This window comes from Cajanus cajan, chromosome 11 (genome assembly GCF_000230855.2).
Source record: "Cajanus cajan strain Asha chromosome 11, NIPB_CcT2T_4, whole genome shotgun sequence".
NCBI lineage: Eukaryota > Viridiplantae > Streptophyta > Magnoliopsida > Fabales > Fabaceae > Cajanus > Cajanus cajan.
Window position 1 is genome coordinate 12,195,490 of NC_138527.1, and position 16,674 is coordinate 12,212,163.

The 16,674-nt window shown below is 43.5% G+C and overlaps 1 protein-coding gene across 1 annotated transcript; it reads left to right on the forward strand.

Annotated features, from left to right (window-relative positions):
- Positions 1-674: 674 nt before the first annotated feature.
- LOC145953370 (uncharacterized) lies at positions 675-16,433 on the forward strand. The gene is made up of 12 exons (XM_083067310.1): positions 675-1,154; positions 1,344-1,491; positions 1,669-1,848; positions 1,942-2,105; positions 2,184-2,477; positions 2,604-2,687; positions 2,826-2,877; positions 3,115-3,430; positions 3,515-4,128; positions 4,330-4,388; positions 4,491-4,722; positions 16,294-16,433. Exons 1-12 carry the CDS (start codon positions 675-677, stop codon positions 16,431-16,433), a joined length of 2,763 nt encoding a protein of 920 aa, XP_082923436.1.
- Positions 16,434-16,674: the final 241 nt, after the last annotated feature.

Consider the following 16,674-nt stretch of genomic DNA (forward strand, 5'->3'; position numbering starts at 1 on the left):
AGGATCTTGCCAAGGACTGATTGTACTATCTGGCTCCTGGTTCAATAACAGGTTGGGATGACTTGAAGAGAGTGTTCCTCGAACAATTCTTCCCTGCATCTAGGACCACTGCAATCCGGAAAGACATATATGGAATTAGGCAACTCACGGGGGAGAGCTTATACGAGTACTGGGAGAGATTCAAGAGGCTGTGTGCTAGCTGCCCTCACCATCAAATTTCTGAGCAGTTATTATTGCAATATTTCTATGAGGGGTTGAACATAATGGATAGAAGCATGATTGATGCAGCTAGTGGAAGAGTTTTAGGAGATATGACACCTGCTTATGCTAGAGGGCTGATTGAAAAAATGGCATCCAACTCAGAACAATTCAATATGAGGAGTGATGCCATAGTTGTGAGGGGTGTGCATGATGTGGTAGCCTCAGATTCCACTGAACACAAAAAGCTGGAGAGTAAGATTGATGCTCTCACCACCTTGGTTTCACAACTGGCTGCAAATCAAAAATCAGCTCCACCACCAGCAAAAGTATATGGCATCTGCACTTCTATTAGTCATCCAACAGATGCTTGTCCCTCCTTGCAAGACTCTTCTACAGGTCCTGATGCCCCACAAGCATATGCTGCCAACATTTACAACAATAGACCTCCACAATAGCAACAACAGAATTATGATATGTCTTCCAATAGATACAATCCTGGTTGGAGGAATCATCCTAACTTGAGGTGGGGAAACTCTCAGCAGCAGCAAAATCCACCACCTTTCCAGAATAATCCCTCAAGTTCTACATACCAGCCTCCTCAACAGAGACTTCCTGCACCACCAGCTCCTCAACCTTCTACTTCTGAACCTTCATTGGAGGAGTTAGTGAGGCAGATGACTCTTCAAAATATGCAATTCCAGCAAGAGACCAGAGCTTCCATACAGAGTTTGACAAATCAGATGGGGCAGATGGCTACTCAGCTGAATCAGGCACAGTCTCAAAATTCAGACAAGTTGCCTTCACAGACTGTGCAGAATCCAAAAAATGTAAGTGCCATCACATTGAGGTCAAGCAAACAGATTGACATACCCACTACAGTACCTCCACCTCCATCATTTGCACCTGTGACAGTGCTAGTTCCATCATCTACACCTGAGAAAATTGACAAACCAGTTGGTGCCCAAAATTTTCATGCATGTGGACCTTCTTCCAGCACCAATTTTGATTTGCAGCAGCCTCCGATCCCTCTTCCATTTCCGCCAAAATCAATTCCAACCAAAAAGATGGAAGAGGTGGATAAGGAGATATTGGAGACCTTCAGGAAGGTGGAGGTGAACATACCTCTGCTGGATGCCATCAAGCAAATTCCCAGATATGCTAAGTTCCTGAAAGACTTGTGCACCCACAAGAGGAAGCTGAAGGGCAATGAGCAAATCAGCATGGGTAGAAATGTCTCAACACTCATAGGTAAATCTGTTCCACATATTCCTGAAAAGTGTAAGGACCCAGGTACATTTTGTGTACCTTGCATTATTGGTAACAATAAATTTGAAAATGCCATGCTTGATTTAGGAGCTTCAATTAATGTCATGCCTCTGTCTATTTTTAATTCTTTGTCTCTTGGTACTTTGCAACCTACGGGTGTGGTCATTCAGTTGGCCAATAGGAGTGTTGCCCACCCCACAGGTTTTGTAAAGGATGTCTTGGTTCAGGTTGGTGAACTAATTTTTCCCGCTGATTTTTATGTTCTTGATATGGAGGATGGATTCTCCCATGGTTCTGTCCCAATCATTTTAGGCAGACCATTTTTGAAAACAGCTCAGACCAAGATTGATGTTTATGTTGGCACCTTGTCTATGGAATTTGGTGATATTGTTGTTCATTTTAACATTTTGGATGCCATGAAATTTCCTTCTGAAGCGCATTCTATTTTTCGTGTTGAATTGATTGATGATCTAGTTGATGAACACATTCATGATTTCGATTCTTCTCATGCTAAGAAGCATTCATTTTCACTTGATTTGTATAACTGTCTTTCATGCATTGAGTTTGAGTCTGAATCTAAATATCAATCTGAATGTGAAACTGATTATGAGGCATCTGAATTTGACACTTTGGGTGCTGTACCTCTTGCTCTTGATTTTATACAGTCCGAATGCACTAACCATGTTGCAGGAAGTACAAAAGAATCTGACTTGCAGGTTGAGGTACAGGCTGCGGAACCCCTTCTCCCTTTTTTGGTTCCTTCTGATGTTCAGCCACCACCCACACCAGAATTGAAGCCTCTTCTAGAGAACCTCAAGTATGCTTACTTGGAGGATAATGAGAATTTTCCAGTGATCATTTCCACCTCCCTTGATGCTGTTCAAGAGGAGAAATTGTTGAAGGTTCTAAAAAAGCATAAGAAAGCCATCGGTTGGACCCTACCAGACATTCCTGGTATCAGTCCATCCACATGCATGCACAGGATATTATTGCAGGATGGATCTAAACCAGTGAGATAGCCTCAGAGGAGACTTAACCCAGTGATTTTGGAAGTTGTGAAGAAAGAGGTCACCAAGCTTCTGCAGGCTGGGATCATCTATCCCATTTCAGATAGTCAGTGGGTGAGTCTGGTTCAGGTGGTCCCCAAGAAGACAGGCCTCACTGTTGTTAAGAATGAGAGGGATGAGCTCATACCCACCAGAGTCCAAAATAGTTGGAGGGTCTGTATTGACTACCGGAGGCTCAGCCAAGCAACAAGGAAGGATCATTTTCCTCTGCCCTTCATTGATCAGATGCTTGAGCGTCTGGCAGGTAAATCTCATTACTATTTTCTTGATGGGTTCTCTGGTTATTTTCAGATTCATATTACTCCTGAGGATCAGGAGAAGACCACATTCACCTGCCCTTTTGGTACTTTTGCCTATAGAAGGATGCCTTTTGGCCTATGCAATGCCCCTGGCACATTCTAGCAGTGCATGCTCAGTATTTTTAGTGATTTTCTTGAAAATTGCATAGAGGTGTTTATGGATGATTTTACTGTTTATGGATCCTCTTTTGATGCATGTTTGGATAGTTTGGATAGAGTTTTAAATAGATGCATTGAGACTAACCTTGTTCTTATTTTTGAGAAATGTCATTTTATGATAGAGCAGGGTATAGTTTTAGGGCATATCATTTCTAGTCGAGGCATTCAGGTTGACCCTGCAAAGATATCTGTCATTGCACAATTGCCTTACCCCTCTTGCATGCGAGAGGTGCGATCTCTTCTTGGCCATGCAGGTTTCTACAGGCGTTTCATTAAGGACTTCAGCAAGAAAGCCCTTCCATTATCCAGCTTGCTTCAGAAGGATATTGAATTTGATTTTGATGACAGGTGCAAGGAGGCGTTTGATTGCCTCAAGAGAGCCTTAACCACCACTCCTATCATTCAGGCACTAGACTGGACAGTTCCCTTTGAGCTGATGTGTGATGCTTCAAATTATGCACTGGGGGCTGTCCTAGCATAGAGGGTTGACAAATCACCTAGGGTGATATACTACGCTTCTAGGACATTGGATGCTGCTCAAGCAAATTACACGGCCACGGAAAAGGAACTTTTAGCTATTGTTTTTGCACTTGATAAATTTCGATCATATTTGCTTGGTTCTTGTGTCGTTGTTTTTACAGATCATGCAGCTCTGAAGTACCTATTGAAGAAGGCTGACTCGAAGCCTAGGCTGATCAGATGGATGCTCTGGCTTCAAGAGTTTGACTTGGACATCCGTGACAGGAGCAGAACACAAAACTTGGTGGCAGACCATCTCAGCAGGATTGAGAGAGCTGAGGATGAGGACACTTTGCCCATTCAGGATGATTTTCCTGATGAACACTTGTTAACAGTTTCTATTCCTTCCCCCACCCCTTGGTTTGCGAACATTCTCAATTATTTAGTTGCTTCTATTTTTCCTCCTTTAGGATCTAGAGCTCAGATTGATAAACTTAAGAGTGATGCTAAACATTATGTTTGGGATGACCCCTATTTGTGGAAGTTTTGCAGTGATCAGGTAATCAGGAGATGCTTGCTGGACCATGAGATTGACTCGGTCTTGCAGTTCTGTCATTCTTCTGCATCTGGTGGTCATCTTGGCATTCAGAGGACAGCTCGCAAGGTGCTTGACTGTGGTTTTTACTGGCCCACCATCTTTAAGGATGCGTGGAAGATTTGCAGCATTTGTGAGCAGTGTCAGAGAGCAGGAGGAGCCCTTTCTTGGAGACAGCAGATGCCTCAGCAACCCATGCTATTCTATAAAGTCTTTGATGTCTAGGGTATAGATTTCATGGGTCCTTTTCCTGTCTCTTTTGGTTTTTCATATATTCTCCTAGCTTTTGATTATGTTTCAAAATGGTTGGAAGCCAAAGCCACCAGAACTAATAATGCTCAGGTTGTTGTGGATTTTGTCAGATCTAACATATTCTGCAGGTTTGGAGTACCCAGAGCTATTATTAGTGATCAGGGCACCCATTTTTGTAACAGATCCATGCAGGCTTTGCTCAAGAAGTATGGGGTTGTTCATAGACTCTCTACACCCTACCACCCCCAGACTAATGGGCAAGCTGAGATTTCAAATAGGGAGATCAAGAGGATCCTAGAGAAGATTGTGCAGCCCAACAGGAAAGATTGGAGAAATAGGCTAGTGGATGCTCTCTGGGCACATAGGACTGCTTACAAAGCACCCATAGGGATGTCTCCTTATCGGGTTGTCTTTGGCAAAGCATGTCAGCTTCCTGTGGAGATAGAGCACCGAGTGTCGCCACCGGCCCAAACGGGCCTCGGCGGTCGCGAAGACGGTCGAGCTCTCTTTTATTTTAGTTTGAAAATGTATTGGATTATTAGAACGACTTGTTCTCAAACTGAGACCTTGTCGATCTTATCCAATTTATTTATTAAATGTCTCACCAATCCATGTTAATCCCAAGCGGGACCCTCCATGGATTAGTGGTTTTCGTAGTAAAAGGGTTCGTGGAGTCGCCACCAATGTTTTACTCAAAACATTGGAAAAAGGGATAAGGCAATTGATTTTATAAATCAACTTTGGCCATTACAACCAGAGTTGGGTAAGGGAGTCGGTTACGCGTGGGGAAGGTGTTAGCACCCCACAGCGCCCCTTTCGGGTTCCCTATGACAGATTATTTCTAAAATAACAGTGTAAAATTACTAAATTACCCCTATTTATTCTAAGCAATTATAAATTAACTATCTACATGATGACAGTTTAAATATGCACACAGAAAGCAGTAAAAGGAAGGATTTAAGAAGAAACCTCTTGAAGCGTGCTTTTATATATTGAGTAAAACTGGGAAGCTTTTTGGCGTTCCCTCGCTCTACAAGCTCGCTCGCTCCTTCCTAAAAACTTTTAACTATGGAAATCCGGAGGATTTCCCTTCGACTAGGTTCGATCCTCAAGCAAAATGGCTCGGGGCTCAAGAACTTTGTCGGATCAACTCTCCGAGTGATTTCTAGGGCAGAACACTGCTCAAAAACCCCAGAATACTCAAGGAGAGGGTTGAAACTATCTGAAAAAGTCCGGAATGACGTCCAATTGACGTCATATTTATAGGGAATAGGCGCAATACGGGCTACAGAATCAATACGGCCGTATTGAAATTTTTGAACTTCAATACGGCCGTATTGAATTCAATACGGCCGTATTGAAATTCAGAAATTTCAATGCGCCCGTATTGAGTTCACTGCGGCTGTATTGAAACTTCAATACGGCCGTATTGATTTCATTACGGCCGTATTGAAGTTTCAGAAACTTCAATACGCCGTATTAAGTTCACTGCGGCCGTATTGAAGCTTCAATACGGCCGTATTAAGTTCAGTACGGCCGTATTGGGCTTCATTCCCTCCACTTCCTTATTTTGAGCTATTCTAAGACCTCTAGACCTACAGAGAACCCTCCTAGGGCCTTCCAGGAGTCCTTCTGGCTGATCTTCCTTCAGTCTTCGAGAGTCTTCAAGCTTTATTTCCGACCCGGACAATTTTAGGGGTCTACAGTTGCCCCCCCTTTACTTAGTTGGACGGCCTTTTGGTGTACCGGCTGACAAGTAAAGGAGTTGACCCAATTGTCCGGGTGATGCGCCGACCTTCTGACTTGTAGCGTCTTCCGGTGGAAAATTGTCGAGTAGCCTCTCCAGGTTTTGCTTTGCTTGCTGCCCAAGCTGGAAGCTGTGAGTACCGCTTCTCCAGGCTTAGCTTCACTCTTTGTTCGAGCCGGAAGCTAAGTACCCTTGTGACAACGGTAGCAGTGTGAGTTTCGCCTCTCCAGGCTTAGTCTCGCTCTTTGTTCGAGCCGGAAACTAAGCACCTTTGTGACGACGGTGAGCAGTGTGAGTTTCGCCTCTCCAGGCTTTGTCTCGCTTGCTGCCCAAGTTGGAAGCTGTGAGTACTGCCTCTCTAGGCTTAGCTTCACTCTTTGTTCGAGCCGGAAACTAAGCACCTTTGTGACGACGGTGAGCAGTGTGAGTTTCGCCTCTCCAGGCTTTGTCTCGCTTGCTGCCCAAGCTGGAAGCTGTGAGTACCGCCTCTCCAGGCTTAGCTTCACTCTTTGTTCGAGCCGGAAGCTAAGTACCCTTGTGACAACGGTAAGCAGTGAGTACCTCCTTTCCAGAGATAGCTTCGCTCATTGCTCGAGCCGGAAGCTGCATACCTCCGTGTTTGTGACGACGGGGGTAGCGTGAATATCTCCTTTTCAGGGATTTGTGATGATTTTGTCTCCACAGTCCACGATGCTGCTTCGACGGTTATTTTTCGATTTTTGTGCCACTGAGGGCTGGATAACGCAGGGATCCGTCTAGGGGATGTGCAGTTACTCATAGGTTCTTGTGTCCCAACTTTCCATTACGTAGTTGGTGCCCACTGGGGAATTTCTGATTCCTTTGGGTGCAGACACAAAGATGCTCTTTCTGATGTGAGCGGTGCCTTATGATTGGCTGACGTCCTTTCGACGTTGGTGGAGTATCCCGGTTATCCTTGTTCAGGTGTCTCTTTTGGTTTTCTGATTTTGCTGCCTCTGTGTAGGCTGTTATCCACTGGGGGATTTTGTCATTGATTTTGATTAGCCTCTTCTGTTAGGCATATCACCTTGATGTTCAATGATTGGCTGAGAGCCAGATTCCACTTGGGGAATGATTATTGATCTTTTTGATTTTTTCTCTTTTTGAAGGGGTGCCTCTTGAGTAGGCGACTGGGGATTTGAAGTTCAGTGTTCGGCTGAGTGCCAAATTCCGCTTGGGAAATGGTTATTGATATATTTTTTTTGATTTTTCTCCTTTTGCAGGGATGCCTCTGAGTAGGCGATTGGGGAATGAGGGATCTTATGTATCCCAGAGTATTATTTAGGAAGCCTCTGCAGGCTTAGCCTCACTCAGCGCTTTGAGTTGGAGAGCTATCTTCACTGAGGAAGTTTAAGTCCTTTGACTTGGATATTCTGCTTGGGAGATCGTACTTCCATTGGGGATTTTGACGATCTTGCTTGATAGCTCTTGCTGGGGATTTTGAATCCAAGAGCATGAGTTGAGGTTCCCTCTGGGGAGTATTATTTCTGCGAGCCTCTCCAGGCTCATTGACTCTGTACAGTTGGGGGAGTATTATTTCTGCAAGCCTCTCCAGGCTTTAGTTATTCTGAGGAAGTATTATTTCTGCAAGCCTCTTCAGGCTCAATTATTCTGAAAGAGTATTATTTCAGCAAGCCTCTCCAGGCTCAATTATTCTGAGAGTATTATTTCGGCGAGCCTCTCCAGGCTCAATTATTTTGTGCAATCTTTTTGTTGGATTTTCTATATCCTTGCCTTTTTCATTTTCGGCTTTTTCTATTTTGCCTTTTCTTCTGATTTGGCTTTTTCTGTATTTTGCCTTTTTTATGTTTTTGGCTTTTGCTGTACAGAATTTAAATTGCTAAAGAAATTAAATTCAGTTATTATGAGAGAGTATTATTTCGGCAAGCCTCTCCAGGCTCAGTTATTTTGTAGGAGTATTATTTCGGCAAGCCTCTCCAGGCTCAGTTATTTTGAGAGTATTCTTTCGGCAAGCCTCTCCAGGCTCAGTTATTCTGTATGATGCTGTTGATTTTCTGAATCTTTGCATTTTGCTTGCTGCTGTCATACACAAGCAATTTTCTATTTTTCTATTTTATGCGGTTGCCTCATGATAAGGTCTTTGAATGTGCGACTAATGTGTGTGTGATGCACAAATGCAATACAATTTTTTTTTATTTTATTTTATTTTATTTTTTTGTTCATTTATTTAGAAAAGTGAGCGGCTCTCCCTATCCTCTTCTTCTTGGAGGACTTTCTGTCATTGACGCGAGGGAGTATTTTTGTGAGCCTTTATGCAGGAGATTATGGATTTTACAGGAACCCCTCCAATTTTCTTTTATTGACCGATTATTAATGGGATTTCGTACAATTTTTATGAAAAATCAATTCAGAGGCATAATCACATGGTCAAGAAAGAAAAGAAACAAATGGATATTTTTATTGATATTCAAATGTTTATACAGAAAGGTTTACAAAGGGATTTTCTGAAGAATGGCTGGCCAGGGTAGGCTGTACATTTTTGGCTTAAACAATTACATCTGTGATTGCTGCCCTTCCCGTTCCCTAGTTGCTTCGGGTGAGATGCCTGAGCCAGGAGTGTAGATGCTGCAAGACGCTTGCTTCTAGAAGATTATCACTTGAACCGCCTTTCGGTTTTCGATTCAAGTGATCGTTGCTTGCTTTACTTTTTGCATCTTATTCTTTTGCCCCTAATTTTTGCCTAGGACATGTCCTAGCGGGGATAATTTTGCCTTTGTTTTGCCTAGTACCCTTGTACTGGCGGGCTTTTCGTTTTGCCCTAACTTTTGCCTAGGATGCCCTTTTTGGGTTTTCATCCTAGCGGGCTGATGCAAGCAACGTCTTCAAGCATAATACTTCTTTACCACGTCAGCGTTGACTGGGTATCGAAGTTCTTCTCCGTCCATGTCTGTGAGAATCAATGCTCCTCCGGAGAAGGCTCGCTTCACCACGTATGGTCCTTCGTAATTTGGGGCCCACTTTCCGATTTTGTCCTTTTGAGCTGGTAGCAATTTCTTCATCACCAGCTCTCCCTCATGGTAGATTCGAGGATGGACTTTCTTGTCAAAAGCCTTTTTGATCTTCCTTTGGTAGGCTTGACCATGGCATATGGCGTTCAGTCGTTTTTCTTCGATAAGGTTCAATTGGTTGTATCGACTTTGAACCCATTCTGCCTCGGAAAGTTTTGCTTCCATGATTACTCTAAGAGACGGTATCTCGACTTCAACCGGCAGAACTGCCTCCATTCCATAAACAAGGGAGAATGGAGTAGCTCCTGTGGATGTACGTACTGAAGTCCTATAACCATGGAGAGCGAAGGGTAGCATCTCATGCCAGTCTTTGAATGAGACAACCATCTTTTGTACTATCTTCTTGATATTCTTATTGGCTGCCTCGACTGCCCCATTCATCTTTGGTCGATATGGGGAAGAGTTGTGGTGCTGAATTTTGAACTCTTTGCACAGTTCTTCCACCATCTTATTGTTCAAATTGGATCCATTATCAGTGATGATTTTGTCGGGAATACCGTATCTGCATATGATATTCTTTCTGATGAAGGATGTTACCACCTTTCGGGTCACATGAGCATACGATGCCGCTTCTACCCATTTGGTGAAATAGTCAATGGCCACAAGGATGAACCTATGTCCATTGGATGCCTTTGGCTCGATGGGTCCAATAACATCCATGCCCCACATTGCGAATGGCCATGGTGAAGCCAAAACATTGAGTGGCGTTGGTGGGACATGAATGTTGTCGGCGTATGCTTGACACTTGTGGCATTTCCGGACGTATTGGTAACAATCCCTTTCAATGGTCGACCAATAATATCCTGCTCTGAGGATTTTCTTAGCCATTGCAGGCCCGGGGATATGGGTACCGAAAACCCCCTCATGTATTTCTTTGATTACATTTTGAGCTTCGACTTGGTCTATGCACCTCAACAAGACCGAGTCATAATTCTTTTTGTAGAGGGTTTCTCCAATCAACAGAAATCCCATGGCCCTTCTTCGGATATGCTTTTTATCATTATCGCTAGCCATATCAGGATATTCCCCTTTTGACAGATATTGTTTGATGTCATGGAACCATGGATGATCGTCAACAGCTTCATCTATCAGTAGGCAGAACGCTTGCTTATCGTGCCGCCGGATATTGATGATGGGCATTTCATGCTCCTTATCCAAGGCGAACATCGATGATAGTGTGGCAAGGGCGTCAGCGAACTGATTTTCCTCCCTTGGGATATATTCAAAGACGACATTTTGAAAGAATTGTATCAGGTCTTTGATATGCTCAACATATGGTATCAGCTTAGGATTTCAGACTTCCCATTCACCTCGCAGTTGGTGGATGACTAAAGCCGAATCTCCAAATACTTTGAGCTTTAGGATACCATTGTTGATTGCTGCTTGGATTCCTAACGTGCAAGCCTCGTATTCGGCCATGTTATTTGTACAGTCGAAGTTGAGTCTTGCCGTTAAGGGGATATGCTTTCCTTGTGGGGAGATTAATACTGTTCCAATCCCCTGTCCAAGCATGTTGGAGGCTCCATCGAAATACATGGTCCACGTATCATCCTTAGGATCTTTATGTTGTAAATGCATTATATCCTCATCGGGGAAATCATCCTGAAGGGATTGATAGTCATTGGTCGGCCCGTGTGCTAGGTAATCAGCTAGGGTACTACCCTTGATGGCCTTTTGTGTGACATGTATGATGTCAAATTCTGATAATTGCACTTGCCATCGGGCAATCTTCCCAGTGATTATCGGTTTGTCGAACACGTACTTAATTGGGTCCATTTTGGAAACCAACCAAGTAGTATGCCTAATCATATACTGCCTGAGCCGTTGTGTTGCCCATGTTAACGCACAGCACGTCTTTTCTAGTGGCGTGTAGCGGGTTTCATAATCAAGGAACTTTTTGCTCAGGTAGTAGATGGCTTGTTCTTTCTTCTTTGTTTCATCTTGTTGTCCTAGCACAGCTCCCATGGACTCATCAAGCACCGTTAGATAGAGGATTAATGGTCTTCCCTCGACAGGTGGCACCAACACTGGTGGATTGGCCAAGCACTGTTTGATCTTATCGAAAGCTTGTTGACAATTCTCATCCCAAACTTCGGAATGATTCTTGCGCAACAGCTTGAATATTGGTTTGCACGTGTCAGTCAACTGTGCGATGAACCTTGCGACGTAGTTCACCCTGCCGAGGAATCCTCTAATTTCTTTCTCAGTTTTAGGAGGAGGCATTTCCATTATTGCCTTTACTTTATCGGGGTCCACCTCTATGCCTTTTTCACTGACGATGAACCCGAGAAGCTTACCCGACCGAACTCCGAAAGTACACTTAGCCGGGTTTAGCTTAAGCTGATACTTACGAAGCCGATTGAATAATTTTCTCAAATATTGGATGTGGTCCATCTCGTCTTTTGACTTTGCGATCATGTCATCCACGTATACTTCAATTTCTTTGTGGATCATATCGTGGAATAGCGTCACCATCGCTCGTTGGTAGGTGGCACCCGCATTTTTAAGTCCAAAAGGCATCACCCTGTAGCAGAAAGTGCCCCAGGGTGTAATGAAAGAAGTTTTCTCGCGGTCTTCTATATTCATGTTGATTTGATTATACCCCGAGTATCCATCCATAAAGGAATAGAGTGTGTTTGTGGCGGTGTGATCCACAAGTGTATCGATGTGGGGCAAGGGAAAATCGTCCTTTGGACTGGCACGATTCAAATCCCTATAATCAACACACACTCTAACCTTCTCATTCTTTTTGATGACTGGCACAATGTTAGCCAGCCATTCGGGATACTGGGATACGACCAAGAATCCCGCATCTAATTGCTTTTCTACCTCCTCCTTAATCTTTAAGGACCATTCGGGCTTGATTCGTCGAAGCTTTTGCTTAATGGGTTGAAACCCCTCTTTTAATGGCAACTTGTGTTCGACGATGTTGGAGTCCAAACCGGGCATATCATGGTACGACCATGCAAATACGTCCTTGTATTCCCTCAACAATTGAATCAATTGCGTTTTTATTCCATCACTGATATGGGTCCCAATGTTGACCTCTTTCAATTCTTGACCCTGCCCCAAATTTACGGTTTCCAATTTCTCTTGATATGGTTGGAGTAGGCGAGCTTCTTGATCTAGCAGTCTTTGCAGATCCGGAGAGATGGTCTCCTCATCACTGTCCAACTCAACCCATTCATCCTCGGCTTTCGGATCCCGGTCAGAGCGAGCAATCACAGACATAATTATTTATTGGTTCTGTTTAGGTTTAGAGTTTATTAATATTAATGAGAGAAAGAGAATAGAACAAAATGAGAGAATAATGTGTGAAAAATGCCTCTTTATTGATATATGTATGTAAAACTGTACAAAACCCTTTATTTACATGAAAAGGTCCTCATGATCTCGGGTACTGATCATGAGTCCCTAAAAGAAAAAATGTGGAGGGGCCCTATCATGGCTTGCCCTTCTCTCTACTCCTGCTGCGGTAGAGGATTCTTGCTCACGTCGGGTGCCGTCGAATCGAAAGTGACCCACCCAGCATCGATAAGGTCTTGGACCTTATACTTGAGAGCTCTGCAGTTCTCCGTTGAATGCCCCGGTGCCCCCGAATGGTATAGACATTTGTCTTGTGGATTGTACCAATCGGGGTAAGGTGGATTCACTTTCTTTGGTGGAATGTAAGCTATAAGACGCGCCTCCACTAGCTTCGGCAGGAGATCGCTATAAGTGGTCGGAAGTTTATCAAACTTCTTCACAGAGTTGTTTTGCGATTTGCCTGACTTCGAAGCGGAAGAAGATGGAGAAATGGTTACAGCGTTGACTCCTCCTTCTTTCTTCTTCCCGAAGGCCTTCTTAGCTTCATATGGTTGGGAAGGCTTAGCCAGCTTCCCACTTTTAAGTCCTTGTTCCACCCTTTCTCCAATGGTGATGATGTCCGAGAAGAGTGTCGTTGTGTTCCCTATCATTTTATCGTAATAGGGACCAGTCAACGTGTTGATGAATAAGGACACCGTCTCCTTATCCGACAGCGGGGGCTCTATCTGTGCCGCCAACTCCCTCCAACGTTGGGCGTACGCCTTGAAGGATTCATCGTTCTTTTTACTCAAGGCTTGAAGATCAGACCTATCGGGTGTTAGGTCGATGTTGTATTTATAGCGCTTGAGAAAGGCGTCGGCCAACTGCCTCCATGTATGTACTAGATTTCCATCTAGCTGCATATACCAGTTGAGTGCAGTTTCAGCTAAGCTCTCTTGAAAGCAGTGGATCAAGAGCTTTTCATTTGTGGCATATGCGGCCATCTTGCGACAGTACATGGTGAGATGACTTTTGGGGCAAGTCGATCCCACGTACTTTGGGAAATCCGGCACTTTAAATTTAGGAGGGAATTGGATGTCCCTCACTAAACACATGTCGGCGGCATCCTTGATGTCAAAATCATGCCCCTCCATAGCCCTTAGCCGATCCTCGAGGGCGTGGAATTGTTCCTTTGATACTTCGGGCTCTTTAATCATAATTCCAGCCCCAAGGGGTACAGCGTGTGGAGGATCTTTTTCATGCTCTTCCTCCTCTCCCTCATGATGGGACCCATGATCACTGTGATGAGATCCATGGATGTTGTGATGACGCATGAGTTCCATCATTTGCGTCATTTGGTCTTTAAGTTGTGAAAGCTCGGTTGTGAGCTTTTTGTTTTGCTCCTCCAATGCTTCCATTTTCTTGATCTTCTTTGCGCGTGTGAGGACAGAGAGATGACCAGCCACTTTCTAAAATGAATTTTTTAATCTAATTAATTTATGGAATGAATACGCTCTTGATGTGAGCTTGATAATCTTTCATCTTTGAGGCGCTGCCTTTTTAAGATGAAAGTTTATCACCCTCCCTAGGCTATTATCTCTCCACAACGGAGAATCTCAATAGTCATGGGTCTCTTTCACTCACATCGAGAGGGTATTAGTGAACCTATAAATGATGATGAGGATGCATGAGGTATTATTGATAATGATGCCTATGCTCCTTACTTTTATTATATTTTCACACATTGGTTTTTCCTCTCATGTCATGACATTTTCATGCATGGGGATTATTCTTTAGACCTTATCACGAGGTTATTTATTAATGCACAAACAATTGCACATAAGCATTTACACAAACAATTCACTCATCCACGAACAGTCACGAGCGAATCACGAGGTAGGGGTATCCTGCAGAAAAGTGCATATTCAAGGTGGTTCTAACTGTTCTCACCAGTCCAAGGCCCCCAAGGTGCCCCCATTATAGGGACCCAATTCCTCTCATCGTAGGTCGATGGAAAGCTCCAACGCACCGTCGGACTCAAGTTCATGGTTATCACCTTGAGTGATGTTTTCCGACAACGGTCTACGGGCACCTATAGACCCATTCGACAACCGGCCGTACTAACATCCACTCCCTATGGTTAATCACTCATGCCCCCGGGTATAGAGGGAACTGTTGTGTGCAAAGGTTTGTGTGCAGTTTTTATTTCAAACAATTGCGCAAATTTAAAAATACAACAGTTATTAAAGCCAAATAGATAAACATGTTATCATACAAGTGAGGGGTAATAAAGTAATTTTTAACTATTATTTGTTAAAAACAATCTGTCACTGAATGGGACTGACTCTCGAAGCTTCCCCAGCAGAGTCGCCATCTGTCGCCACCGGCCCAAACGGGCCTCGGCGGTCGCGAAGACGGTCGAGCTCTCTTTTATTTTAGTTTGAAAATGTATTGGATTATTAGAACGACTTGTTCTCAAACTGAGACCTTGTCGATCTTATCCAATTTATTTATTAAATGTCTCACCAATCCATGTTAATCCCAAGCGGGACCCTCCATGGATTAGTGGTTTTCGTAGTAAAAGGGTTCGTGGAGTCGCCACCAATGTTTTACTCAAAACATTGGAAAAAGGGATAAGGCAATTGATTTTATAAATCAACTTTGGCCATTACAACCAGAGTTGGGTAAGGGAGTCGGTTACGCGTGGGGAAGGTGTTAGCACCCCACAGCGCCCCTTTCGGGTTCCCTATGACAGATTATTTCTAAAATAACAGTGTAAAATTACTAAATTACCCCTATTTATTCTAAACAATTATAAATTAACTATCTACATGATGACAGTTTAAATATGCACACAGAAAGCAGTAAAAGGAAGGATTTAAGAAGAAACCTCTTGAAGCGTGCTTTTATATATTGAGTAAAACTGGGAAGCTTTTTGGCGTTCCCTCGCTCTACAAGCTCGCTCGCTCCTTCCTAAAAACTTTTAACTATGGAAATCCGGAGGATTTCCCTTCGACTAGGTTCGATCCTCAAGCAAAATGGCTCGGGGCTCAAGAACTTTGTCGGATCAACTCTCCGAGTGATTTCTAGGGCAGAACACTGCTCAAAAACCCCAGAATACTCAAGGAGAGGGTTGAAACTATCTGAAAAAGTCCGGAATGACGTCCAATTGACGTCATATTTATAGGGAATAGGCGCAATACGGGCTACAGAATCAATACGGCCGTATTGAAATTTTTGAACTTCAATACGGCCGTATTGAATTCAATACGGCCGTATTGAAATTCAGAAATTTCAATGCGCCCGTATTGAGTTCACTGCGGCTGTATTGAAACTTCAATACGGCCGTATTGATTTCATTACGGCCGTATTGAAGTTTCAGAAACTTCAATACGCCGTATTAAGTTCACTGCGGCCGTATTGAAGCTTCAATACGGCCGTATTAAGTTCAGTACGGCCGTATTGGGCTTCATTCCCTCCACTTCCTTATTTTGAGCTATTCTAAGACCTCTAGACCTACAGAGAACCCTCCTAGGGCCTTCCAGGAGTCCTTCTGGCTGATCTTCCTTCAGTCTTCGAGAGTCTTCAAGCTTTATTTCCGACCCGGACAATTTTAGGGGTCTACACCGAGCCTACTGGGCTGTGAAGACTTGCAACTTCTCTATTGATCAGGCTGGAGAGGAAAGAAAGTTGCAACTGAGTGAGCTTGATGAGATCCACCTTGAAGCCTATGAGAACTCTAAGTTCTACAAGGAGAAAACCAAGAAGTTCCATGACAGCTTGATAGCTAGGAAAAACTTCGTGGTTGGCCAGAAAGTTCTGTTGTACAATTCTCAGCTCGGACTCATGGGTGGTAAGTTACGATCAAAGTGGATTGGGCCTTTTGTTGTTACTAATGTTTATCCTTATGGTACAGTTGAGATCAAAAGTGAATCCACAGATAAGAGCTTTAAAGTCAATGGGCACCGGCTGAAGCCATTCCTCAGCAATCCATCTTTGTTGAATGCAGTTGTAGAGGAGATGTCTCTGCTCGACCCCGCCACTCTCCCACCATGACTTAGGGAGTTTTCTTTCCCCTTCTCCTTCTTTACTTTTATTGCACTTGTCCAGATTTATTGATTGTTCTAATTGCTCTAATCTTCTGTTTGGGCAACATTGGGACAATGTGTGATTTAAGTGTGGGGGGGAACTGTTTTTGTTATATGCTTTTAGGGTTTAATTGTTATTTTTGGGTCTAGGATTTATGTTTAGTTGTTATGTACAGTTTTGCATGTTTCTCTTTGATTTCTGGGTTTTG